This window comes from Garra rufa, chromosome 1 (assembly GCF_049309525.1).
Source record: "Garra rufa chromosome 1, GarRuf1.0, whole genome shotgun sequence".
Classification (NCBI taxonomy): Eukaryota; Metazoa; Chordata; class Actinopteri; order Cypriniformes; family Cyprinidae; genus Garra; species Garra rufa.
This window is the reverse complement of record NC_133361.1, coordinates 27,262,973-27,289,102: the sequence shown is the minus strand read 5'-3', so window position 1 is coordinate 27,289,102 and position 26,130 is coordinate 27,262,973. Positions and strand designations below refer to the sequence as shown.

General features: G+C 35.1%; 1 protein-coding gene and 1 non-coding gene across 2 annotated transcripts in view; one reads left to right on the top strand and one right to left on the bottom strand.

The window, feature by feature from the left end:
* s1pr2 (sphingosine-1-phosphate receptor 2) overlaps positions 1 to 22,899 on the top strand; it is a 37,865-nt gene extending 14,966 nt beyond the window's left edge. Inside the window, exon 2 of the mRNA XM_073833162.1 lies at positions 20,040 to 22,899. Within this exon, the coding sequence (XP_073689263.1) occupies positions 20,146 to 21,258 (1,113 nt within the window). The 5' untranslated portion in view covers positions 20,040 to 20,145 and the 3' untranslated portion in view covers positions 21,259 to 22,899. The remainder of the gene's footprint in view (positions 1 to 20,039) is intronic.
* Positions 22,900 to 24,358: 1,459 nt separating this feature from the next.
* On the bottom strand, positions 24,359 to 24,546 carry LOC141347343 (U2 spliceosomal RNA). The gene has a single exon (XR_012357331.1). It is a non-coding gene; the product is annotated as a U2 spliceosomal RNA (small nuclear RNA).
* Positions 24,547 to 26,130: the final 1,584 nt, after the last annotated feature.

Below are 26,130 nucleotides of genomic sequence, written 5' to 3'. Positions count from 1 at the left end.
GTTACAGTATAGAAATGTATAATGTTACAAAACATTTCTATTTAAAATAGGCCTAAATCCTGTTCTGTGCACTTTCTATTCATCAAAGAATCAATTTCCACAAAAACAAATGTGTTTTCAAACAGGTTCACCAAACAGCATTTCTGAAGGATCACGTGACATTTAAGACTGAAGTAATGATGCTGAAAATGTAGCTTTGCATCACACAAATAAATAGCATTTCACATATATTCAAATAGAAAACAGTTCTTTTAAATTCTAATATTATATCCCAATTTCACAATTGTTTTACTGCATTTGTGATTGACTGACTGTCCAGAACGTACTGTACACTTGGGGTTTCTCCACTCCCCTCTGTTTCTTTCTCCACAGCTCCTCGTTTCCTGTCGCCTTTTGCTCACATGCAAAGAAACGCATCAGCAAATAAACAGAGATGACAAATATAAACCACGAGCCTTGAGGTCTAATGGGCTTTTGTTTATGTATGCCTCGCAGGGGAGGAAAAGAGACCGAGCAGTGAAGAATAGACTGGAGCCACACAATATTGACTAATGTTCTGAGAGGAAATAACGCGGCTAAATGTAAGCTGAGTGGAATAGCAGCTCTGTCTCTCTCTCTCGCTCTCCCGCCTGTTTTCTCCCCTCCCCCGTGCTGCTGAAGACTAACGTACACCCGACTTTCCAAATCACGCTGGATTACTATAGCAGAACACAGTCTGGGTGGCACCCGGCCACTGCCTCCTGGCAATGAAAGGGTGCCTGGGCTTTACATAAAGTCAAAACAAAGGCTTAATTAGCCGAATTAATTGAGAGACATGGAGATTGATGTCAGCTTGTTGTTTAGGAGTTGAGGTGGTCTATTGAATTAAGAGACTAATTGGTTGTGCATACTAAGTCAAGTATCACTATAAAGGGAAAATTCACTTAAAAATCTAAATTCTGTCATTAATTACCCACCCTCATGTCCCTACAAACCCGTAAACCCCGAACACAAATTAAGATCCTTTTAATGAAATCCGAGCGTTTTCTGACCCTGCATAAACTCTTAAAAATAAAGGTGCTTCACAACGCCATAGAAGAACCGTTTTTGTCTAAATGGTTCCATAAAGAACCTTTAACATCTGAAGAACCTTTCTGTTTCACAAAAGGTTCTTTGTGGCGAAAGAAAGTTCTTCAGATTATAAAAATGTAAGGAAGTGATGGTTCTTTAAAGAACTTTTGACTTAATGGTTCTTCGTGGAGCCAAAAAAAAAAAACTTTTATGGGATCACTGTGAAGAACCTTTTAAAGCACCTTTATTTTTAAGAGTGTAGACACGTTCAAGGCCCAGAAATAGTTAAAATAGTCCATGTGACATCAGTGTTTCAACCATAATTTTATGAAATTACGTAAATACTCGTTATTTAATAAAGTCGTGATTTTTGTTTTCTTTGCACACAAAAAAGTATGCTCTGCTAGTGCTAGTATAAAGTGAATATTGTGTGATATTAACTAGCAATTACAAGAAAAGTCGCAATTCTGAGAAATAAAGTGGCAATACTGAGAAATAAACTCGCAATTTTAAGAAATTAATTGAAAATTTACCTTTTTTTATTTAGAATTGCAGGATATAATAGTGCAGTTTCAAGTTATAGTCAAAATTGTGATTGAGAGATATGAAACTTTTTTCATATAGTTATATTTTTCATATAGAGTTTATATCTTGAAATTATGATTTTTATAGCAATTCTGACTTTTTTTCCTCACAATTGCGAGTTTACGTCTCACTATTCTGACTTTTTGCTCAGAATTGTGAGATATAAACTCGCAGTTCTGACTTTTTTCTTAGAATTGCGTGGTATAAACGTGCAGTTGCGAGTTATAAAGTCAAAATTGTGATATAAACTCCCAATTGCAAGAAAAAAGTCGCAATTCTTAGAAATAAAGTCTCAGTTCTGAGAAATTAAGTCTCAATTCTGAGAAATTAAGTCGCAATTCTGAGAAATTAAGTCGCAATTCTGAGAAATTAAGTTGCAATTTTGAAAAAGGAATCAGAAATTGCAGAATCATTGCAAGAAAAAAAATCATAATTTAAAAAAAAGTTAGAATTTTGAGCTTATATGTGAGATATAAACTTGCAGTTATGACTTTTTTTCTCAGAATGGCATGATATAAACTGCAATTGCGAGAAATAAAGTCGCAATTCTGACTTAATTTTTTTCAGAATTGTGAGATATAAGCTTGCAATTCTGCCTTTTTTTCTCAGAATTGCATGGTAAAAACGTGCAGTTGCGAGTTATAAAGTCAAAATTGTGATAAACTCCCAATTGCAAGAAAAAAGTCGCAATTCTTAGAAATAAAGTCTCAGTTCTGAGAAATTAAGTCTCAATTCTGAGAAATTAAGTCTCAATTCTGAGAAATTAAGTCTCAATTCTGAGAAATTAAGTCTCAATTCTGAGAAATTAAGTCTCAATTCTGAAAAAGGAATCAGAAATTGCAGAATCATTGCAAGAAAAAAAAATCATCATTTAAAAAAAGTTAGAATTGTGAGCTTATATGTGAGATATAAACTTGCAGTTATGACTTTTTTCTCAGAATGGCGTGATATAAACGTGCAGTTGCGAGTTATAAAGTCAAAATTGTGATATAAACTCCCAATTGCAAGAAAAAAGTCGCAATTCTGAGAAATTAAGTCTCAATTCTGAGAAATTAAGTTGCAATTTTGAAAAAGGAATCAGAAATTGCAGAATCATTGCAAGAAAAAAAAAATCATAATTTAAAAAAAAGTTAGAATTGTGAGCTTATATGTGAGATATAAACTTGCAGTTATGACTTTTTTTTCTCAGAATGGCATGATATAAACTTCAATTGCGAGAAATAAAGTCGCAATTCTGACTTAATTTTTTTCAGAATTGTCAGATATAAACTTGCAATTCTGCCTTTTTTTTTCTCAGAATTGCGTGGTATAAACGTGCAGTTGCGAGTTATAAAGTCAAAATTGTGATATAAACTCCCAATTGCAAGAAAAAAGTCGCAATTCTTAGAATTAAAGTCTCAGTTCTGAGAAATTAAGTCTCAATTCTGAGAAATTAAGTCTCAATTCTGAGAAATTAAGTCTCAATTCTGAGAAATTAAGTCTCAATTCTGAGAAATTAAGTCTCAATTCTGAGAAATTAAGTTGCAATTTTGAAAAAGGAATCAGAAATTGCAGAATCATTGCAAGAAAAAAAAAATCATCATTTAAAAAAAGTTAGAATTGTGAGCTTATATGTGAGATATAAACTTGCAGTTATGACTTTTTTCTCAGAATGGCATGATATAAACGTGCAGTTGCGAGTTATAAAGTCAAAATTGTGATATAAACTCCCAATTGCAAGAAAAAAAGTCGCAATTCTGAGAAATTAAGTCTCAATTCTGAGAAATTAAGTCTCAATTCTGAGAAATTAAGTTGCAATTTTGAAAAAGGAATCAGAAATTGCAGAATCATTGCAAGAAAAAAAAATCACAATTTAAAAAAAAGTTAGAATTGTGAGCTTATATGTGAGATATAAACTTGCAGTTATGACTTTTTTCTCAGAATGGCATGATATAAACGTGCAGTTGCGAGTTATAAAGTCAAAATTGTGATATAAACTCCCAATTGCAAGAAAAAAGTCGCAATTCTGAGAAATTAAGTCTCAATTCTGAGAAATTAAGTCGCAATTTTGAAAAGGAATCAGAAATTGCAGAATCATTGCAAGAAAAAAAATCATAATTTAAAAAAAAGTTAGAATTGTGAGCTTATATGTGAGATATAAACTTGGAGTTCTGACTTTTTTCTCAGAATGGCGTGATATAAACTGCAATTGCGAGAAATAAAGTCGCAATTCTGACTTAATTTTTTTCAGAATTGTGAGATATAAACTTGCAATTCTGACTTTTTTTTTCTCAGAATTGCATGGTATAAACGTGCAGTTGCGAGTTATAAAGTCAAAATTGTGATTTAAACTCCCAATTGCAAGAAAAAAGTCGCAATTCTTAATGGTTCTTTGTGGAACCAAAAAAGATTCTTCTATTGGATTACTGTGAAGAACCTTTTAAAGCACCTTTATTTACATACATGAATACTCGTCATTTAATAAAGTCGTTTTTTTGTTTTCTTTGCGCACAAAAAAGTATGCTCTGCTAGTGCAGTCACCAGAGTACATGTCTGGCTTCCAATATTACATGTTTTCTCTTCTATGATCATTTCCTGTTTCATCTTTCAATATACACATCTAAAAACGTCAGCAGAAGAGAAAATGTTTATTTTGAATGGTGAAATCACATGAGCTCTATACAGTTGCATCAGAGCAGTGTGCTTGGATTTATTTGGTATGTTGCTTACTTAAGCAACTTTGTTTTTTGTTTTTTTTTGTTTTTGCAATGCTTTTTCACAAGATGTCTATGGAGTTCCTGTTAGAGCTCGTGTACATGAGATATGGTAGACAATGTGAAATCACCCATATCTCCTTCTTTGAATAGCAAACCTCTTGGGAGCTGTTCAAAGATTTTTCTCACTTTCTTGTTGTTTTTGAAGACGTTTGAGATTGTATAGCAGCTGAAACCAGCGTTGTATCTGTGGTTAAATCTCAGAGTTTTTTTTTTTTTTTTTTTCCTTCCCAGAACTCCACTATAGCTACTGGTTCTCAACATAATGTGTAAATATATTACAGTGTGATGAACAAGAGTGATATCTTTAGATGTATAGGTTTGTGTACGTCTATACTGGAGTGTTGTGACTATGTCTGTATGTTTAGTATGTATAGATGAGAACCAGATAATGTTGTCATGTGTGGTACTCTGTTTTGTTTCTGAGATGTCTGAGACGTCTGCCCTATAGCTTCTGTTATTATCTAAACGCCTGGTGCTCATCCATGTCCTGGAGATAAAAGTGAAAATCATTGAAAGGGAGGCTGGTTGTCTGCTGCTGCTGAGGACAGATTTCAGATGAGTCAGAAGAGTAAAATCTCCCTAGACTCCCTAAAACTTTCCCAAAACTTGTCTTGTGAATGTATGCTTTATCTGAAAAACAAAAAACTTGAATAAGCAAACAGTTTCATGATTTTAGTAGAGAGAGTGGGGAAAATGTCAGGGGTAATGGTCAAATAAATAAATAAATAGTTAAACAGAAACATACACTGTAATTATTACTTCAGTCTTTTTTTTTTTTTTTTTACTGGTCAGAAACCTATGGAAGCCATAATAAGAAGAAATTATAAAAGGTAATTGCAACTTCTTTTTTCACAATTGTGAGTTTACATCTCACTGTTCTGACTTTTTTCAAATATGACTTTTTTTCTCAGAAGTTATAGTCAATATTGTGTGGTTAAAAACTGCAATTGCAAGAAATAAAGTCTCAATTCTGAGAAATAAAGTTGCAGTTCTAACTTTTTTCTCAGAATTGCATTGTAAACGTGCAGCTGGAAGTTATAAAGTCAATATTTTGTGCTATTAACTCTCAATTGTGAGAAAAGTCACAATTCTGAGAAATAAAGTCGCAATTTTGAAAAATAAAGTGCCAATACTGAGAAATAAACTTGCAATTCTAAAAAATGAATTCAGAATTGATTGATTTTTTTTTACTCAGAATTGCATGATATAAACGTACAGTTTTGAGTTAAGAGTCTTTATTTTTTTAAGTCAAAATTGTGATTGCGAGATATAAACTCTTTTTACGAGTTTATATCTTGAAATTATGATTTTTCTCACAATTCTGACTTCTTTCTCACAATTGCTAGTTTACATCTCACTTTTCTTTTTTTCTTTTTTCTCAGAATTGTGAGATATAAACTCGCAGTTATGACTTTTCTCTCAGAATTCCATGATATAAACTGCAGTTCTGAGAAATAAAGTTGCAATTCTGACTTTATTCTCAGAATTTTGGGTATAAACATGCAGTTGCGAGTTATAAAGTCAAAACTGTGATTTTAAACTCCCAATTTCAAGAAAAAAGTCGCAATTCTAAGCAATAAACTTGCAATTCTGAGAAATAAACTTGGGAATTTAAGAAATAATTTCAGTTCTGAGAAATAATGTCTATTCTGATAAATAAAGTAGCAATTTTGAAAAGGAGTCAGAATTGCAAGAAAAAAAGTTAAAGTTGTGAGTTTATATGTCGCAACTCTGACTTTATTTTTCAGAATCACAATTCTAAAAAAAAGGTTTAATTATAGCTTTTTTCTTGCAATTCTGACTTTTTTTCTCACAATTGCGAGTTTACATCTCACTATTTTGACTTTTTTCTCAGAATTGTGAGATATAAACTGCAATTCTGAGAAATAAAGTCGCAATTCTGACTTTATTCTCAGAATTTTGGGTATAAACATGCAGTTGCGAGTTATAAAGTCAAAATTGTGATTTTAAACTCCCAATTTCAAGAAAAATTTTGAGAAATTAATTTGCAATTCTGAGAAATACACTCAAAATTCTGAGCAATAAACTCGCCAATTTAAGAAATCGTTTCAATTCTGAGAAATAGTTTCTCTATTCTGATAATGAAGTAGCAATTTTGAAAAAGAATCAGAATTGCGAGAAAAACTGTTAGAATTGTGAGTTTATATCTCACAATTCTGACTTTATTTTTTTAATTATGGCTTTTTTCTTGCAATTCTGACTTTTTTTTCTCACAATTGCGAGTTTACATCTCACTGTTCTGACTTTTTTTCTCACAATTGTGAGATATAAACTGCCATTCTGAGAAATAAAGTTGCAGTTCTGACTTTATTCTCAGAATTTTGGGTATAAACATGCAGTTGCGAGTTATAAAGTCAAAATTGTGATTTTAAACTCCCAATTTCAAGAAAAAAGTCGCAATTCTGAGAAATAAAGTCGCAATTTTGAAAAATAAAGTGCCAATACTGAGAAATAAACTTGCAGTTCTAAAAAATAAATTCAGAATTGACTTTTTTTTTTACTCAGAATTGCATGATATAAACGTACAGTTTTGAGTTAAGAGTCTTTATTTTTTTTTAAGTCAAAATTGTGATTGCGAGATATAAACTCTTTTTACGAGTTTATATCTTGAAATTATGATTTTTCTCACAATTCTGACTTCTTTCTCACAATTGCGAGTTTACATCTCACTTTTCTTTTTTCTCAGAATTGTGAGATATAAACTCGCAGTTATGACTTTTCTCTCAGAATTCCATGATATAAACTGCAGTTCTGAGAAATAAAGTCACAATTCTGACTTTTTTCTCAGAATTGCTTGGTATAAACATGCAGTTGCGAGTTATAAAGTCAAAATTGTGATTTTAAACTCCCAATTTCAAGAAAAATTTAGAGAAATTAATTTGCAATTCTGAGAAATACACTCAAAATTCTGAGCAATAAACTCGCCAATTTAAGAAATAGTTTCAATTCTGAGAAATAGTTTCTCTATTCTGATAATGAAGTAGCAATTTTGAAAAAGAATCAGAATTGCCAGAAAAACTGTTAGAATTGTGAGTTTATATCTCACAATTCTGACTTTATTTTTTTAATTATGGCTTTTTTCTTGCAATTCTGACTTTTTTTTTCTCACAATTGCGAGTTTACATCTCACTGTTCTGACTTTTTTTCTCACAATTGTGAGATATAAACTGCCCTTCTGAGAAATAAAGTTGCAATTCTGACTTTATTCTCAGAATTTTGGGTATAAACATGCAGTTGCGAGTTATAAAGTCAAAATTGTGATTTTAAACTCCCAATTTCAAGAAAAAAGTCGCAATTCTGAGAAATAAACTTGGGAATTTAAGAAATAATTTCAGTTCTGAGAAATAATGTCTCTATTCTGATAAATAAAGTAGCAATTTTGAAAAGGAGTCAGAATTGCAAGAAAAAAAGTTAAAGTTGTGAGTTTATATGTCGCAATTCTGACTTTATTTTTCAGAATCACAATTCTAAAAAAAAGGTTTAATTATAGCTTTTTTCTTGCAATTCTGACTTTTTTTTCCTCACAATTGCGAGTTTACATCTCACTGTTCTGACTTTTTTTCTCACAATTGTGAGATATAAACTGCCATTCTGAGAAATAAAGTTGCAATTCTGACTTTATTCTCAGAATTTTGGGTATAAACATGCAGTTGCGAGTTATAAAGTCAAAATTGTGATTTTAAACTCCCAATTTCAAGAAAAAAGTCGCAATTTGAGAAATAAATTTGCAATTCTGTGAAAAAAAAAACTAAATTCTGAGAAATAAACTTGCAATTCTAAGAAATAAATTTTGCAATTCTAATAAATACACTCAAAATTCTGAGCAATAAACTTGCAATTCTGAGAAATAAACTCGCCAATTTAGGAAATAGTTTCAATTTTGAGAAATAATGTCTCTATTCTGATAAATGAAGTAGCACTTTTGAAAAGGAATCAGAATTGCAAGAAAAAAGTTAGAATTTTGAGTTTATATCTTGCAATTCTGACTTTATTTTTCAGAATCACAATTCTAACATTTTTTTTTTTTTTTTTTAATTATGGCTTTTTTCTTGCAATTCAACCTTTTGGAGAACATACAGTATTGGCCTTTTATTTCCCCCTCAGAACTGGACTATATAACTTGCAATTGCAAGACGATATTTTCTGTAAAACTGCTTTGGAAAGGTATTACAAAAATGCTATACAAATAAAAAAAAAATAGAATTTCCTTTAAAAATGTTTGCATTTAACATTACTCTAAAAGTAATCAATTAAAATAGTTTGTTGCTCTAAAATACTCTCAACTAATACAAAGTAAATATTTTGTAAACAATATTTTGATCATTTGTTTTGGTTTTAGTACAGTCACAATATAAAATCATATTGCTTTTATATCTAGGTTCCATTGCAAAGATATAGAAAACATACCCTGCTCTACTTATTTCATTACAAACATCATTACTAATGCTTTGAGTGGTTTAAGGCCAATCGGTCACATCACAGTCTGTCTCTCTGCATTGAAGCAGACGGTCTCTGTCCGAGAGCTCTGACGTGAATACGCTTCGCTTCTAGGAATATTCCGCTTCTGCACAGCAAATCGATGCATGGTGGTGATGGAGAGACGCTCTGTGAAAGAGTTAGCGGAGGGGCCCCAGGCTTGTTGCAGAGCGGTGGCACCAGCGTGCAAGGCTGGTCGGCATGCATTTGCATTAAGACTTGCTTTAGCCTGCCCGCATATGTCTTGACTTGTGAGAATGGTGCTACATGCATCGTCAGATGCAGCTCAGCTAGTTGCGGTGGTATTGTATTATGGGTCAGCGTGCAATCTGAAGACATTACACCGAGTGGTTTCTCTATGTGTTTGTGGATGAACGCTTCACCCACAAACGAACAATGCAGCATAAACCCAATCATGTTTTATCTTCTGTGGCTTAGGAAGGAATGCTCTGATTAAATGAAACTTAGACTCTGTAGACAGTATTATTGTCATAGATGACCACATCTATAAAAAAAACAATTTTTATTTGCACCTTAGTTTATAAAAGCACACCGAGATGCATGGACATCTATGGAAGACATCCATTAGAAGTACATTATATATACACTGCAGTTCAAACTATTGGGGAACAACAAGATATTTTTTAAGACAAAGACATTTTATAATGTTAAAAATAGACTTCCTATGTATTATGGTTTTCACAAAACTATGAGGAATAGAATGATTTCTGAAGGATCATGTGACACTAAAGACTGAAGTAATGGCTGCTGATAATTCAGTACTTTAGCTTTGCCATCACCGGAATAAATTACATTTTAAAATATATTATTTAAGATAGAAACAATTATTTTAAATTGTAAATATATTAAATTTAATTTTTTTTTTTTTTTTTTACATCAAACAAATGCAGCCTGGTGAGGCTTTTAGATGAAACTTCTCAAACGCTGCATTTGTATTGTTGCATATTTAAGGAATATGGCACTATAATGTTGTGCTATGCTTTAGGGGCCGAGTAAAAAAAAAATATATATTTCTCGATTTTATTCGATTCTCAGTTTCACAAAACGATATTGATTCTTAAATCTCTGGAATCAATTAGTCTAGCCTGTTTTCTCCCATCCAGTAAATCGTAATAAGCTTTGTGCTTTGTTACTTTTAATATGAAACAAAATCTTAGATTTCAAATTTATATACTACAGTATTCAAACAATAGATACTAATAGTTTTGGTGTTGGTTAATGTGGAGTGACAGATTGCTGTGGAGTGAAGAGAAGCAGAAGTGCGAAACACACGTAAACTGATGGTCTTATTTTTACTACCAGTTTGAGCATGAAATAAACGAGAACAAACATCTAAAGGTATGTTAAAAGAGAGTACAGCTTACCGAAACTTGTATCCTGTCTCATGTAATCACTCAGATAGACATCAATGTAACAGCTTTTATGTACAGTCAAACCAAAAGTTATTCAGCGTCAGATATAATTTTTTTTATATTTTTGTACTAGGGTCCGGGACACTATAGTTCATTTATGTAAGTGCGGATTGCAAAATAAAGTAAACTGTGACATATTATACCCAAACATTCTTCATACAGTGGATTAATGGTACAATTCATCAAAATTGAAACCACAAATTATTTAGTTTGACCTGACCAAGTGTTTTTGCTTTAATTGCAAATGCATTTAGTATTTTACTTACCCCACTGGCAGATCATTTAATTATTTTAAGCAAACTGCGGTTAATTAACAAACAAACAAGACTAAATATATTATGTCATTTTGCTTATCTAGTAAATTCATCTTAATTGAAGAATTTTTAGATATGTTGATTTGAAAAAAAGACAAAGTACGACGTTACATAAGCCCTTTTTTGCAGTGTGTAGTGAATAAACTGATAATGTAAGTAATTTTAAAGGCGTCTGAATACATTTTGGTTTGACTGTATGTAACATTTACCTCAGAAAAACATATTCAGTGATTATACACTAGTTAGTCAGCTAGAAATGTGAACTCTAGAGAGCATTTAGCATTTTGCTACACATATGCACTATAACACACTCATTATAGTTTTTTACAGTTTTCGTTAAATAAACCCTGTTTTATGACAGCCTCAATTATTTTTATATTTCAAAAAACAAATTGGAGAAGTATAATTATGCAATTGTGACTTTATTATTATAAAAACTTGAGTGCATCAATTTAAAAAAGTTACACATACACAAATTTGAAACTTGGGAATATAGATTTAAGTTTGGTCTTATTTTAAAGAAGTACCTTGACAGATTATTGTTGAAGTTCAAAAAGTTGTAAAAAATGTAAACCAAAAAAGTTATAGAGGTTTAAATTTATGAAAAGGATCCATTTTTATATTAAAAAAAATTTAAATATTAAAAATGATAAAACATTTTGAGCTCAGAAATTGATAGAAAATCAACTACATAAATCTAAATGATATCTCAATGAGAATAGGATTTGTTTGGGTGCAGGACCAAACATTTCCCATTAGATTCCTGCAAAGCATCGGAAAAACAGCGGTGGGATTTGTGATTCGCAGTACAGTATAATTTCTCTCTCAAACATTATAAACACACAAATTTTATTTAGGATACACATAAAAAACATACTCTGACATCCATACCAATATATATCTACAATTTTAGCTGCATAATTTATCCAATTGACTCTATAATAGACTATATATATACAAATCAGTTAATTTTCTCATCGGATCGAATCATGAAATGAATATATATTGTGCATCCATTTACATTTACATTTACATTTATTCATTTAGCCGACGCTTTTATCCAAAGCGACTTACAATAGGGCATCCATCCCTAGTTACAGAAAAATATTACAGAAATGCAACCGAAATAACAATTTTGTGCAGTGATATGGTGGGCAGGTGTTTCGCTATGACTATATTATGGATTATAGCATGTGGGTTAACCAATCAGAAACCATTACCAGAACCATTTGGTTTATAAACCGGCAAAGCCGTATTTTTCCAGTCGTGGAAGTGGGCGACTGTGAAGTACATATCAGAGCTGGGTCATTAGCAGGGTGGAATGAGAGCATGCTGAATAGAGCTTTGTGGTCTTGCGACTTTCTGTGTTGTATCACCTTCGCTGCATTGGCCAGTTTTGACTCATGACTCTTTTGGCTTAACGAAACAGATGGAATTTTCCTCCCCCGTTTCCTCCCGCCCTCCTGTAAGTGCTCTGTTCTTACATCTGATATTGCAGAACCAGCCTCGGCCCCAGTCAGCCAATCAATACAATTATGTATGACGTAATTGTACGGCTCTCCAGGGCAAGGTATAATCAGGTTTAATGATCGTGTGCTAAGAACTGAATGTATTTTGATATTACTTCTATTAGAGTCTGCCTACAACCTGAAAGAACATTTTCAAGCGTACAGTTTGCAAATACAGTCTTTCTGTTAAAGGTCACCTCCGGCTGCTCTTTAGAAGATGTTTATGATTTGTGGTTCTCTGTGCTTAGTGTTAACCTGTTGTGTGATAAAATTCCCCAAGAATGAGCTCTGTGTAAGGGTGCATTTGTGGTAGAGGTGAAAAAATGTGGTCATGCGGATGCTGAAACTTATCACGATGAGTGCAGGATGTAGAATTGGTAACGTGACAGCATCTGAAGTGCTGCCATCATGCAGAAAGACAACTTTACCCACCATTTATGATTTACCGCAGACAGGCCAATGAGTAAAATAGGTGGCATGAGATAAGTGTGGAAAGACTATGCTCATAAACAGCACCTTCATGGTATGTGAGAGCCATAATAAGCTGAAGTGAAACGTCTGTCAGTTAGATGTTGCTGTGTCTGGTTTTTTCCAAGTGTGTGGTTGCTGACGATTTGTGCAACCTGCAAAGACACCCTTAAAGATCTCTCTGGAGAACGAGGCGAACGTTATCCACACCGATGCTAGGTAACAGGTGCGTTGTGGGAAACACGGTTGCTCAGATGCCACTGACTAATTGGGGCTTATCAGGTATTGCTGGGAAGCGCAAACAACACCTGCGGCCTTTGTCGAGCCGTCATGGGGATGTGGGCGGGGTCCTGCCCGAGACTGGGGTCGTCAGTTCAGGTTTCGCTGATTGCGGAACGAGAGCTGGAAATCTTATGAACTGTAAGAGTGACCTTTATGATGAGTCAGGTCTGAACTATAACACTTTAATCGGCAAAGATTTCTCTCAGCGATGTATATCCGTTGGCGGCTTGCTGCTGTGCTTCAGCACGTTTCCTGCCGCACGTATTACACCTGTAAGAATCCGAATAAACTTCCTCTGTGCTGCTTTTGTGTCTCTCGCTTCCACCGAACCTTTCCCACATTAACTGTCTTGCTCTCTCCACCAGTCAGCTGTCAAGTCTGAACAGGATGTTATCTTCTGACACCACAAACACTTCCTTTGGCCTATAGTAGTCAGGTTGTGTACAGGAAGACTGCTCTTCTTGGCCAGCTGGATTGTGGAGACCTGCTACTGGAGATTCAGTCACAGTTTAGACATACATTACTAGTCAAAAGTTTTTAAACCGTAAGTTTTTTTTTATATATATATATATATCTATTTGATCCAAAGTACAGCCAAAACTAAAAAAATATATTTTTACTATTTAAAAAACTGTTTTCTATTTTAAGATATTTTAAAATGTAACTTATTCCTGTGAATTAAAAGCTGAATTTTTAGCAACATTACTCCAATCACATGATCCTTCAGAAATAATTATAATATTCTGAATTGCTGCTCAAAAACATAGTTGAAAATGACTGCGTGGATTTTTTTTTTTTTTCAGGTTTCTTTGATGAATAGAAAGTTCAGAAGAACAGCATTTATCTGAAATGGAAATTAAATTAATCAAAAATTATTTATAATGACAATTTGCAATGATTACTATTTCAGATAAATGCTGTTCCTCTGAACTTTCTATTCATCAAAGAAACCTGAAAAAAAAAAAATCCACGCAGTCATTTTCAACTATGTTTTTGAGCAGCAAATCAGAATATTATAATTATTTCTGAAGGATCATCTAAAGTAATGATGCTAAAAATGTAGCTTTAAAATCACAGGAATAAATTACATTTTAAAATATATTCAAATAGAAATCGTTTTTTTTAAATGGTAAAAGTATTTCAAAATGTTCCTGTTTTTGCTGTATTTTGGATCAAATAAATATAGGCTTGGTGAGCAGAAGAGACTTCTTTGAAAAAACTTACTGTTCAAAAACTTTTGAATGGTAATATGTATTTATTAGTTAATTTGCATTAATTCAGTGTTTTTTAACTACCAAGTCATTAAAATGATTCATGGATGTTTGAATGATAAACTGTTAAACAATCAAACGTCTATTGTTAAAACATAAAAAAGCTTTTTTAACAATATAAATGTCTCCTCATCACTTTAAATCAATTTAAAGCATCCTTGCTAAATAAAAGTATTAATTTCTATCATTTTGTTCTCCAAAAAAAGGTGCAGTGTGCAATGTTGCAAAAGCCTTTAATTTCAGATAAACGCTGATCTTTGGATCTTTCTATTCATCAAAGAATCCTGAAAAAAATGTACACAATATTGATAATAATAATAATATTTCTTAAACAGCAAATCAGAATATTACAATGCTTTCTGAAGGATCACGTGAGACTGAAGACTGGAGTAATGATGCTGAAAATTCAGCTTTGAAATCACAGAAATAAATTAGATTTTAAAGTACGTTTACATAGAAAACAGTTATTTTAAATAGTAAAATAGTTCAAAATTGTACTGTTTTTGCTGTACTTTAAAACAAATGCAGCTTGGTGAGCAGAAGAGACTTCTTTAAAAATCAAAAACTTTTGACTGGTAGCGTATGAGCGTCTTGTTCATCTTTCACCATAATGAATATGTTTTTTCTTTAGAAAAACAGACAAAAGATTCATTATTTAGACAGGACGATCTGCCATCCCTTCGAGTTGAAGGACAGGGCGGGAGTAATAGTGAAGTGGGACAAGCCGGAGACGGCACTGCCGACAAACCAGCCCGTCAGGTTTCACGCGCTGTCAAATCCCAAGATGAAAGGCGGCAAAGGTCTCCACAGTAACACAAGGCCCAGACTGCATCGAGAACCTTGCAGACAGCCCAGTGAAATCACAAACATGTGTTGTCAGCAGCGAAACTACCCACTCAAACCTGTTCCGAGAGTGAAATTTTAGTGGGTGGACGTAAAGCTGTTCTGAAACACATTCGTCTGCTTCTGAGAAGGCCACTTGTGCAGTTTGATGGGTAATTTTAACTTTTGGTCTGACGGTACGAACTGTTGATTGTTTACAGAATGAAAAATGTGACTAGTTTGAATGGGACGACTTGCGTTTGTACCAGTAGAGAGTATCGAGTGAAACGCAACCTGCACAAGGAGGCCATTGTTCTTCGCTGCTGCTCAAGGAAATGGCCTTGCTGGGTATTATTGGCATTTGGCAGCAGGACTGTGGCACTGTCTTCGCAGCTGTACCTTATTGTCCTCTTATAGGTGACTGGGACACGCTTCCTGGTATGTTTACATAAGTCTGCATCTGTGATTATGTATGTGAGGGGTTTTGAACTGTGTGCAGCAATCGGTGATGTTCAAGTGAGGTGTGTGCGTCACACAGATGTCTCAGATTCCTGCCTTTGTCTCCAGATGCCATTCCACATGGTTGCATAGTCTTTACAGTGACTCTGGCTTGATGGGGGATTTGCGTCTTTTTAGTGTTGAGGCTTTGGCAGATTTGCTTTGGCTGTGCTGACGGTGTATCTTGGGTTGTGGTCTTAATTCGGTCAAGAACTGCTACGTTTGAGCCCTCTAGTGAGTAGTGGTGCAGTCTTTCAGTTATATCCTAGTCCAATATTTTGATTCATCTATAGGTAGTACACACTAAAGCAAACTGCATTGTTCTCAGACTTCACTCTGTAAGGACTGGGGATGCACTTTTTTTTTTTTTTGTCATTTGTGATTAGAGAGCAGACAGGAAACTAAGGTGGAGTTTAAGAGAGGGCAGATCTCTTCTCTGATTGTGGCCATATATTTTGGTATCTCCTGTACATCTCTTAGGTTTATTTCTCCTGTTTTTAATTTAAATGCAATGACCTTGGTTCATCTTCAGAATGCAAGTTAAGCTATTTTGGATGAAATACTGACATGGAAGAGAAGATTTTACTGAATAAAGTTGTTGTTTTTGTTTTCTTTGCGCACAGAAAGTATTCTTGTAGCTTCATAAAATTACGTTTGAACCTAGGGCTGGGTGATATGAACAAAAAAATTATCATGGAATTTTTTTTCAGATAATAATCACGATAAATGTCAGTTTTTTATTTCTTTCAGATTTAAAGGCAGATTTTTGCTTTAATGTGAAACCAGATGATTAATTGTGGGTTTAAACTATTCTTTATGGTCAGAACTTGACAAACACTTAATGTTTTTGAGTTCTTTTACACTTTTACAATCATTTTTCCTCAAGAAAATAAATTAAAAATAGAAAATTTGTTTTTCTTAGTTTTATGTTCTAATGAGTAATATTGTTTCAAATCAAGAAACAGGTTTGTGTTGCCTCATAATATGAATAATAATATAAAAAACAAATTCTCTTAGAAATACACTTTTAGTACAGTTAGGATGCAGATGTAAATGGATGTTCACTATCAAAATCAGTAGTAGCTGTGAAAATTGTAGCAACCTAATTTTTATATGATAAAAATTATTCGGACTGTTTGAGGTTTTTTCTTTCTTTTTCTTAATTAACCATTGGTCTTCCATAGTAGCATACATTAACACAGTTAAAACCACAAATAAAGCACCTCAATACCATGGTTAACTATGGAAGCTCGTTTCCACCACTGAATAAAAAATAAAAAAGACTTTTTTTTCTCAGAACTGTGAGATATAAACTTGCAATTCTGACTTCTTTCTCACAATTGCACAATTTTTATCGCACAGTTCTGACTTTTTATCTCAGAACTGAGACATAAATGCACAATTGTGAGAAATAAAGTCCAGTTCTGATTACTTTTCTACCTTAACTCAAAATTGCAATATATATCATGCAATTCTGACTTTATAACTTGCAATTGTGAGTTTATATCTCAGAATTCTGAGGAAAAAAGTCAGAATTGTGAGATAACGAGACGCAATAACCTTTTTTTAAATTATTATTCAGTGGCGGAAACAGGCTTTCATAACTCTCTAGCTTAATCACAAAAAATACTGTAATTATATTAATACATTTTACACATCTACATTTCTGACATAATACCATGGTGTAGTTACTGCTACTACAGTAAATCTATGGTAAATGATGATTATTTGTAGATTTAAAAGGTCTGAACGGTCTGAATAGTGCGCTTCAAATTCTTCAAAAGAACTCTTGTTATTGTTTATTGAGGAAAGTTATATCGATTAATAATTATTGTTAACAATTATTGCCCAGCCCCACTGGGCCTTGAACATGTCAGTTGCTTTGCTGTCTATGCAGGGTCAGAAAGCTCTCAGATTTTATCAAAAATATCTTAATTTGTGTGCTGAAGATAAATGAAGGTCATATGGTTTTGGAACAACATGGAGGATGAGAAATTAATGACAGAATTTAAATTTTTGGCTGAAACTAACCCTTTAAGGGTTTTTTTAACCACTAGTTCTTAGATAAATATTACCTTCAAGGCTCTTGAACTATTCTGATAAGTTGGGGAACACGTGGATATTATATTGGATATTACATTTTCCACAGCTGTGTGGCTACAAGGCATTGGACAAGCAAATTGCATGACAAACTATTTCAACTTCAAACTTGCACAATTTATTTCTCTAGCTGGAAGCTGAATGGGGCAACTGTAAAGCCTAAAATCTAAAACACTGTAATTAGATTTAACATTGTGACTGTACGTCTGGAGCCAGTGCAGACACAGGTAGTCACGCTTGCTTGCTTGCTCACACTCTCTGTGTCACACACACACAACTTTGTTACTCAAACATGTCCATTAATTGAATGCGTTCAGCAGTGTGTCATCAGGTATTCCTTAATAATCATTCTAGAACGTTATTCTCAGCATTTTCTTTGTTTATTTAGTCATCAGCAGTTAAAAGGGGATTTTAGATTAGGGGAATGTTTACAGGCTTTGCGGCCAGTGGAAATCACACTCTAGTTATTGGTTTTGAAGATCTAGGTGATTCTTGTAAAATGTTATAGACATTGAAATAACAAGAGGATGGTTACAAAGTCATGTTGTTTTACGCATCCCGTGATGTGAGGTTAGATTACTTTGTGAGTCAGTGAACAGTAATAGTAAGCATCTACTCTTGCTAGTGTAGGTGTAAGAGACTGTCTGTCACATGAACTCTCACTTTATCTTTTTCTTCATGGGGCAAGAACAGATTGTAGCGTAAGGACAGTTCTAACTTGTAGCATTTACTCAGAAGGGAAATTCCAGAACTCTACTTGAGCTATTTTTAGTTTCCAACATGTGTCTGATCAATGCAGGACAACTTGTGCTTTAGATAAAGCCTTGCCTACACTACAAGAAGGAAGCTTGTTAGACTTTCATAATGTTGATGTCTACAGCACAAGTCGTTCATCTACGGTGCACACTCATTTTAGTGCAACACATTTTAGACTTGCTTCCGTTCAAACTGTCTCTAAACAAGCTGCAGCAGTGAGCAATCATAGTTGTGTGATTGTGCAAAATCAACGTGCACGTGATACAAAACAAGACTCTTTAAGACTCCACCTGGTATTAAGATGCATTTTTGTGCTCCAATTACAAGCACCCAGCGCTAAATACAGGTGGAAACAGGGTCTTAAGCGTTTTGTCATTTGATCACTGAAACCACATATGGAGGTAGTCAAAAACATGTGTAGTGTAAACACTCCATTTTGAACGCGTCCCAGACCATAGTAAAACTGCATTCCTGACACTCACTCACCTAACACATGATTGTTCTAGGACATGTTGTGAGAAAGTGCTCCAAAACAAGTAATTTAAACTTCACTAAACAGGTTTTATGGTAAATTCTCTGCAGTCAATGGAGATGCATTTTATAGCATGTTAATACCAGGTGGAAGTGGTAATGTGACTAGGCTGACCACTTACAATCAGATAACTGAAAACACATCTTAAAGAATAGCTCATCCACAAATGAGCATTCTGCCATTAATTACTCACCCTCATGTTGTCCCAAACCCGTACAACCTTTGTTCATCTTCAGAACACAAATTAAGTTATTTTTGATGAATTCAGAGAGCTTTCTGATCCTGAATAGACAGCAATGCAACTATTACATTCAATGGCCAGAAAGGCAGTTTGTTCTTTTGGCACGTCAATAGTTAGTTAACCTCTGGAGTCTTCGGGGTTCGAGTCATTCGTTTTCAGCCCCATAGGCTATAATGCTCTCAAGTCTTCGGGTTGGGGTCGTTCATTCTTTTTTCAAGTTCCTGCTTCCCATCCCTGCTTTCAAACTTTATATATTATTAACTGTATGCTATTATTATATACAGGTATTTTTGGTTTATCAAAGTGATTTTTTTCCTCATCATACGGATAAAGTTAAAAGCCTGTTTATTACCACATTCAATGTAAACCGTGACAGAAATTCACAAATGTATAAATTGTGAAAAAATAAAATGCTCCAATTTGAGACCAGAAATGAATTGCATAACTGTAAAGGTCATTGCACACTGAGTCCGAAATTTTGAATGATCAGCTTTTATTGTAAAAATGCATTAATATTGTCTAGTTGTAGGCAAACACTCTTCCAACTTGCATTGTTTGGACATACAGATAGTCCTTTCCAAACGGACTAGTTTATATTTGTGTCCCTGTACCACAAAACCAGCCATAAGTAGCAAGGGTATATTTGTAGCAATAACCCAAAAATACATTTTTATCGAGGTATTTTGTAAATTTCCTACTGTAAATATATCAAAACTCAATTTTTGATTAGTAATTAGTAAAACGTTCTTGTGTCTCGACCGAATATTTCTTAGCTTATTTATTCAGCTTTCAGATGATGTATAAATCGCAATTTCGAAAAATGGACCCTTATGACTGGTTTTGTGGTCTAGGGTCACATGATTTGTTGATGGTCACTTTCTACCATTGGCCTGCCAGTAATCGTCCCGTTTTGTCTTTGTTTCCAGGTGACACCGAGGAGCTTCCTGGGCCACTGAGACGTGACCTGGGGCTGGGCGTCTCATTTCCCGTGCTCCTGCTGGCCCAGACAAGCCCAGCCAATCTGCCCTCTGAATGACTACTGGCCGTCCGGTTGCAGGGTTTTGCCAAGCTGCCACCATGAGCAAATACTCACAGTACTTCAACAAGTCCCTCATAGAGGTCCACTATCGCAGTGCCAAGCAGATGACCGCTGAGGAATTGCGAAACCGCATGGAGACTAATCAAAGCCTGAGCACCCTGAACATTTTATTCGTCATCCTCTGCAGTATCATCATCTTGGAAAACCTCCTAGTGCTCATTGCTGTTTTTCGCAACAAGAAGTTCCACTCAGCAATGTTTTTCTTCATCGGGAACCTGGCCTTCTCTGACCTACTAGCTGGCTCTGCTTATATCGCCAATATCTTCCTGTCAGGCCCTAGGACATTTCATTTAGTGCCTGTTCAGTGGTTCATACGAGAAGGGACTGCTTTTATCGCCCTGGCTGCCTCTGTCTTCAGCCTGCTGGCTATTGCCATCGAGCGCTACATTGCCATCACCAAGGTCAAAGTTTACGGCTCCAACAAAACCTGCCGCATGTTCCTTTTGATCGGAGCATGCTGGGTGATGTCCATCCTCCTGGGAGGTCTTCCCATTATCGGTTGGAACTGTATTAACAACCTGAGCGATTGCTCCGCTGTCCTGCCTCTCAACTCTCGATACTACATCCTGTTCGTCGTCACCATCTTCAGCGTCATCTTACTGTCCATTGTGATCCTTTACGTTCGCATCTACCTTATCGTGCGAACCAGCCACCAAGAAGCCACCAATTCTCCAGCTTACGCTCTCCTGAAGACGGTCACGATCGTGCTGGGCGTCTTCATCATTTGTTGGCTGCCCGCCTTCACCATCCTTCTCTTGGACACTTCATGTACAATGGACCAATGTCCTATCCTCAACAAAGCTGCCATCTTCTTCAGCATCGCCACGCTGAATTCTGCGCTGAACCCGTTGATCTACACGTTGAGGAGTAAGGACATGAGGAAGGAGTTCCTCAGGGTGCTTTGCTGCTGGGGGCTGCTCAACTGCGGCAGGCCGCCTCACCGCTGCATGGTGCCACTCAAGAGCTCAAGCTCAATGGAGCACTGCACCAACAAACACGAACACCAGTCAATTCCCATCATGCAGGACTGCACTACTTGTGTCTGATTGGTCTCCTCAGTGCCAAGGGGTTTGAAGATAACGGGAGACCACATCTTGGAGGCAAGGCACGGAAGACAGAAGTGGATGAAACGAGAATCACAATCAACTTCTTTGGACTTTCGGGACTCTTGGGCATTTAGAGCACCACTGCTGTGCTACCAGACTCCTATGTGTCCTTGGTTGCTTCTGTCCTTGCAAAAGTTCCTGACCATCACAGAACCATCACCACATTTTAAGGCAAAGCCAATTGAGCCGAATTCAAATGGCTATATGCATTTAAGCTCTTTGACAAAACATGAAAAATCAAAGTTGCACTTTGTCGACTTCTGGGCAGCTTGGGATTGTATGTTTCCTGCATGCTGACCAACCTACCAGAAGTCGCATATAAGACGTATCCTATTCACAAGTAGACCACCACTGTCTTGGTTGAAAGATTCGAGTGGACGTTGAAACGTAAGGATCGACAATGCACTCCAAGTGAGCCAAACCACCATGCATGCTTGCAGAATCCCTGCTAATGTATTTATCGAATTACTTGATATACATAACACCCTTTGATTACCGACAATAAAAGTATTCCGCTTCATTGTATTGCATGAAAGTCTAACCTGTGTAACTAATATGTATGGCAAACCTATGTACAATTTTCAATGTTACTCCTCTTCGTCCATTTAAACTCGCTTTTCTTTACCATTCCTCATTTTTCCTAAGAGGAAAGCACAATCTGAATGTGATAACTGAATTCCTGATACGACGAGTTTCTCTGAGCAACGCTGGTTGCGTCAGCATGACAATGCCGTAGTGTCGCTACAGCGGCGTGTGCTTTGTTTTCGTGCCCTCTTGACGAATTAAACTGAATATAAGAATGAAGTGTTACGAGCGAACGTTTTCGCCGATCGACAGTATTACCGAACATCATTGTTCTCCTGTTGATTTTTGAGCTTGCAGAAACAAGAACGGGCACTCACTGTGAAGTCTTAATGACATTTAAAGTTAATAAAAAAATTGACACTTGAGATTTGACAAATTGAGCATGCCTTTCTTTTTTCAAAGGCATATTGGAGGATGTTAGATGTTACATCTTTTAATAGGTCTTCGGAAGAAACTTTAAACTTCCTGCAACCGCAGGAAGTCCGGTGTTTCCTATGCTTCTTCCTGTTGTGGACTGACCTTAATGTTCTCGTACGTTAATGCTATCAGTCTGACACTTTCACTCCGTTCGCCGTTTGATCCCAACATGTTTTAGTTTCCTCTGCTGATCGGTTTCAAAGTTCAGCAGAGAAAGCACTTTGGCAGCTCTTCCAATATCGGCCTATGTTTTCTTTTTGTTTTTCTCATTCTTTCTTTTCTGCAATGCATGAAGAGTTTAAGCCTGTGTGAGCATCCCTATCACTCCGTTCAATGTAAAACATCGCCTACCCTGTGGAACAATGTTTGTTTTATATGATAAATATATGAAAGTATGTATGTATGTAACTGTGTACAGTATGTATGTAATGTGTTTACGTATAGAATGTCTTGTGTGCAATAGCCTTGTGTTTTAGTAGCAAGCTACCTGTGCTAAATCGGTACAATCCCAAACACTAATGTAGGTACATAAACATTAGTTCATTCCTTTTTTTTTAATAAAAATAATTTGAATACAAAAAGTGTTGGTTTGTCATCATTCTCTGTTTTATACACTACCAGTCAAAAGTTTTTGAACAGTAAGATTTTTAATGCTTTTTAAGCCTGCATTTATTTTATCCAAAGCACAGCAGAAACTGTAAATATTTTTACTATTTAGAATAACTTTTCTATTTGAATATTTTGTAAAATGTAATTTATTCCTTTGATTTCAAAGGTGAATTTTTAGCATCATTACTCCAGTTACATGATCCTTCAGAAATCATTCTAATGTTCTGATTTGCTGCTCAAAAAACATTTATGTTGGAAATGGAGCTGCAAAGTGATTAGTTGTAATTAATTAAAATTAATTGATATGCAAAACTTTTATATTTATATATAATATAAATTATAAACAAGTGTTTACATACAAATATAATACAAATAAATATTTGTTAGAATATATGTGTGTGTGTGTGTGTGTGTGTGTGTGTGTGTGTGTGTGTGTGTGTGTTTAAATATAATAAATGTACACAGTAAGGCAAGGCAAGTTTATTTATATAGCACATTTCATACACAATGGTAATTCAAAGTGCTGTACATAAAAGGAATTAAAATCATAATAGCATAAAAATCATACAAATTTATAATAATCACAACAATAAAAACAAAATTTAAGAACATTTAAGATGATTAAAAAAATGATTTCAAATTAATTAATACAGTAAAATGATTATACATAAAATAATGCAATCTGTTTGGACATAGCACAGCGCTCATTCAATAAATGCACAACTGAACAGATGAGTTCTGAGTCTGCATTTAAATGTGGCTAATGTATTAGCACATCTGATCTCTTCTGGAAGCTGATTCCAACTGCGGGCGGCATAATAGCTAAAAGCGGATTCCCCTTGTTTCCCCTCAGTAGGCAAATATAAACCTATTTTGAATAAATTTTCGTTTTTCAGCTGTGGAAGCAGTTTTTTCAGCTTTCTCAGAATAGAAATTTCAAAAGAACTGCATTTATCCGAAATAGAAATCTTTTGTAACATTCTAAATGTCTTTATCATCACTTATGATCAATTTAAAGCATTCTTGCTAAATAAAAGTATTAATTTCTATAATGTCCAAAAAAAAAATTACTCATCATCTGTTTTAAATATTCATAATAATAATACTAATAAATGTTTCTTAAACAGCAAATTAGAATGAATTCTGAAGAATCATGTGGCACATGAAAGTCGAAAGTGAAAGTCATGACATTTAACTCTGCATTTAACCCATCCAAGTGCGCACACAGCAGCGAGAAGTGACACACTGGAGCAGTGGGCAGCCATTGCTCCAGCACCCAGGGAGCAACTGGGGGTTCAGTGCCTTGCTCAAGGTGGAAAGGGCGCTGTTCATTGTGGAAATTGCCGGTGTGGGAATCGAACCGACAACCTTTGGGTTACAAGCCCAACTCCCTCACCATTAGGCCACGGCTGCCCCGTAAAAAATATAAGGAAAGCGCACTGTTCCTGGAGACACTGCAATACCAGGCCGATGCATGGAGTGGACGGAGCAAGCCCCGGCTCCAGCTCCCTGATCCAAAAATCAATTTAATATGTGACCCTGGACCACAAAACCAGTCATAAGGTTAAATTTTACAAAACTGAGATTTATACATCATATGAAAGTTCAATAAATAAGCTTTCTATTGATGTATGGTTTGTTAGGATAGGACAATATTTGGCCGAGATACATCTATTTGAAAATCAGGAATCTGAGGGTGCAAAAAAATCAAAATACTGAGAAAATCACCTTTAAAGTTGTCCAAATTAGGTTCTTAACAATGCATATTACAAATCAAAAATTACATTTTGATATATTTACAGTAGGAATTTTACAAAAAATCTTCATGGAACATGATCTTTACTTAATTACCTAATGATTTTTGGCATAAAAGTAAAATAAAAATTTTTGACCCATACAATGTATTTTTGGCTATTGCTACAAACATACCACAGCGACTTAAGACCAGGGTCCAGGGTCACATATGCAGTCCCCGGGTAGGTTACGTATCAGATATTAAACTGATAAGAAGAAGCATCATTACTCCACATAAGACTGGAGTAATGATGCTGAAAATGTAACTTTTATCACAGGAATAAATTACATTTTCAAATATACACAAATAGAAAATAGTTATTTTGAATAACAAAAATAGTTCAACATTTCACTGTTTTTGCTGTACTTTGGATCAAATAAATGCAGGCTTGGTGAGCAGAAGAGACTTCTTTAAAAAAACATTACAAATCTTACTGTTCAAAAACTTTTGACTGGTAGTGTATTTTCTATTTTTTAAGATTTATTTTTGATGTTTTGCCTTCATTTTGAAGAGAGAAGGGGGTGGTATCGGGAATGAGCTAGGACTCGAACTTGGGACGCCCAAAGCGCAACGGTGCTAGATGTCAGCACTGCTCACAAGGCGCCAACTGTTTTATATTTTCTGAGTTTAAAGTAAAAAATATCTAGACTGACAATCATATGCTTTCAGCATACACTTAAAAGTGAGTGACACAAAAATGATTAATGCCACTATGTAATTTGCTTAGGGTTTCAGTCCTACGCAGTATTGGGTTAACAATCTGAACACTAGAGCTTTGTCCCACATGTTGCAGAAATCTGACTAGACAATAAAAAAGGGAAACCAAATGCTAACATGCACGAACATGGTTAAGGCCCGACTCGCTATGACATGAATTTCTTCACAAACAATATTGCTTAGAACCTTGATTTCTGACAGTCCAATAAGTGCCAGTTCCAAGGTTTTGTGGGAGTGCAGATGTTTAGCCGAAGGGTTTAGTAGGAAAGAGAGGGAGTGTGATGAGTGATCAATAGGAATGGCATTATGGGAAAGGGGTGCCCGGGAGGCCACCGGCTGGGTCGGTATGACCATATGCTGAACAAAATAAAAACCTCTGAACTCTGACTGAGTGGGTTTAAGGATGGTCTGGCCTGGTTGTTGTCAAACATCCAGATTCCTGGGTGGGAACAGCAACCCGCCCTGGGAGACAACACAGCTGGGAAAATGGCCAAGAGTTGGCAGGAAGTGACATCAGCCATACTGATACAGCTGCAAACATATACAGTTGTTTTCAGTACTGTCTTTGTCATTAATGTCCATTCTGTACTCCCACTCCACCCGGCTTATGTGAGAACACATTTATTCTGAGAAGACGCACACCCATGGCAGTATCTACAACTGGTGTATGAGAGTGTCACCTTGTGGTC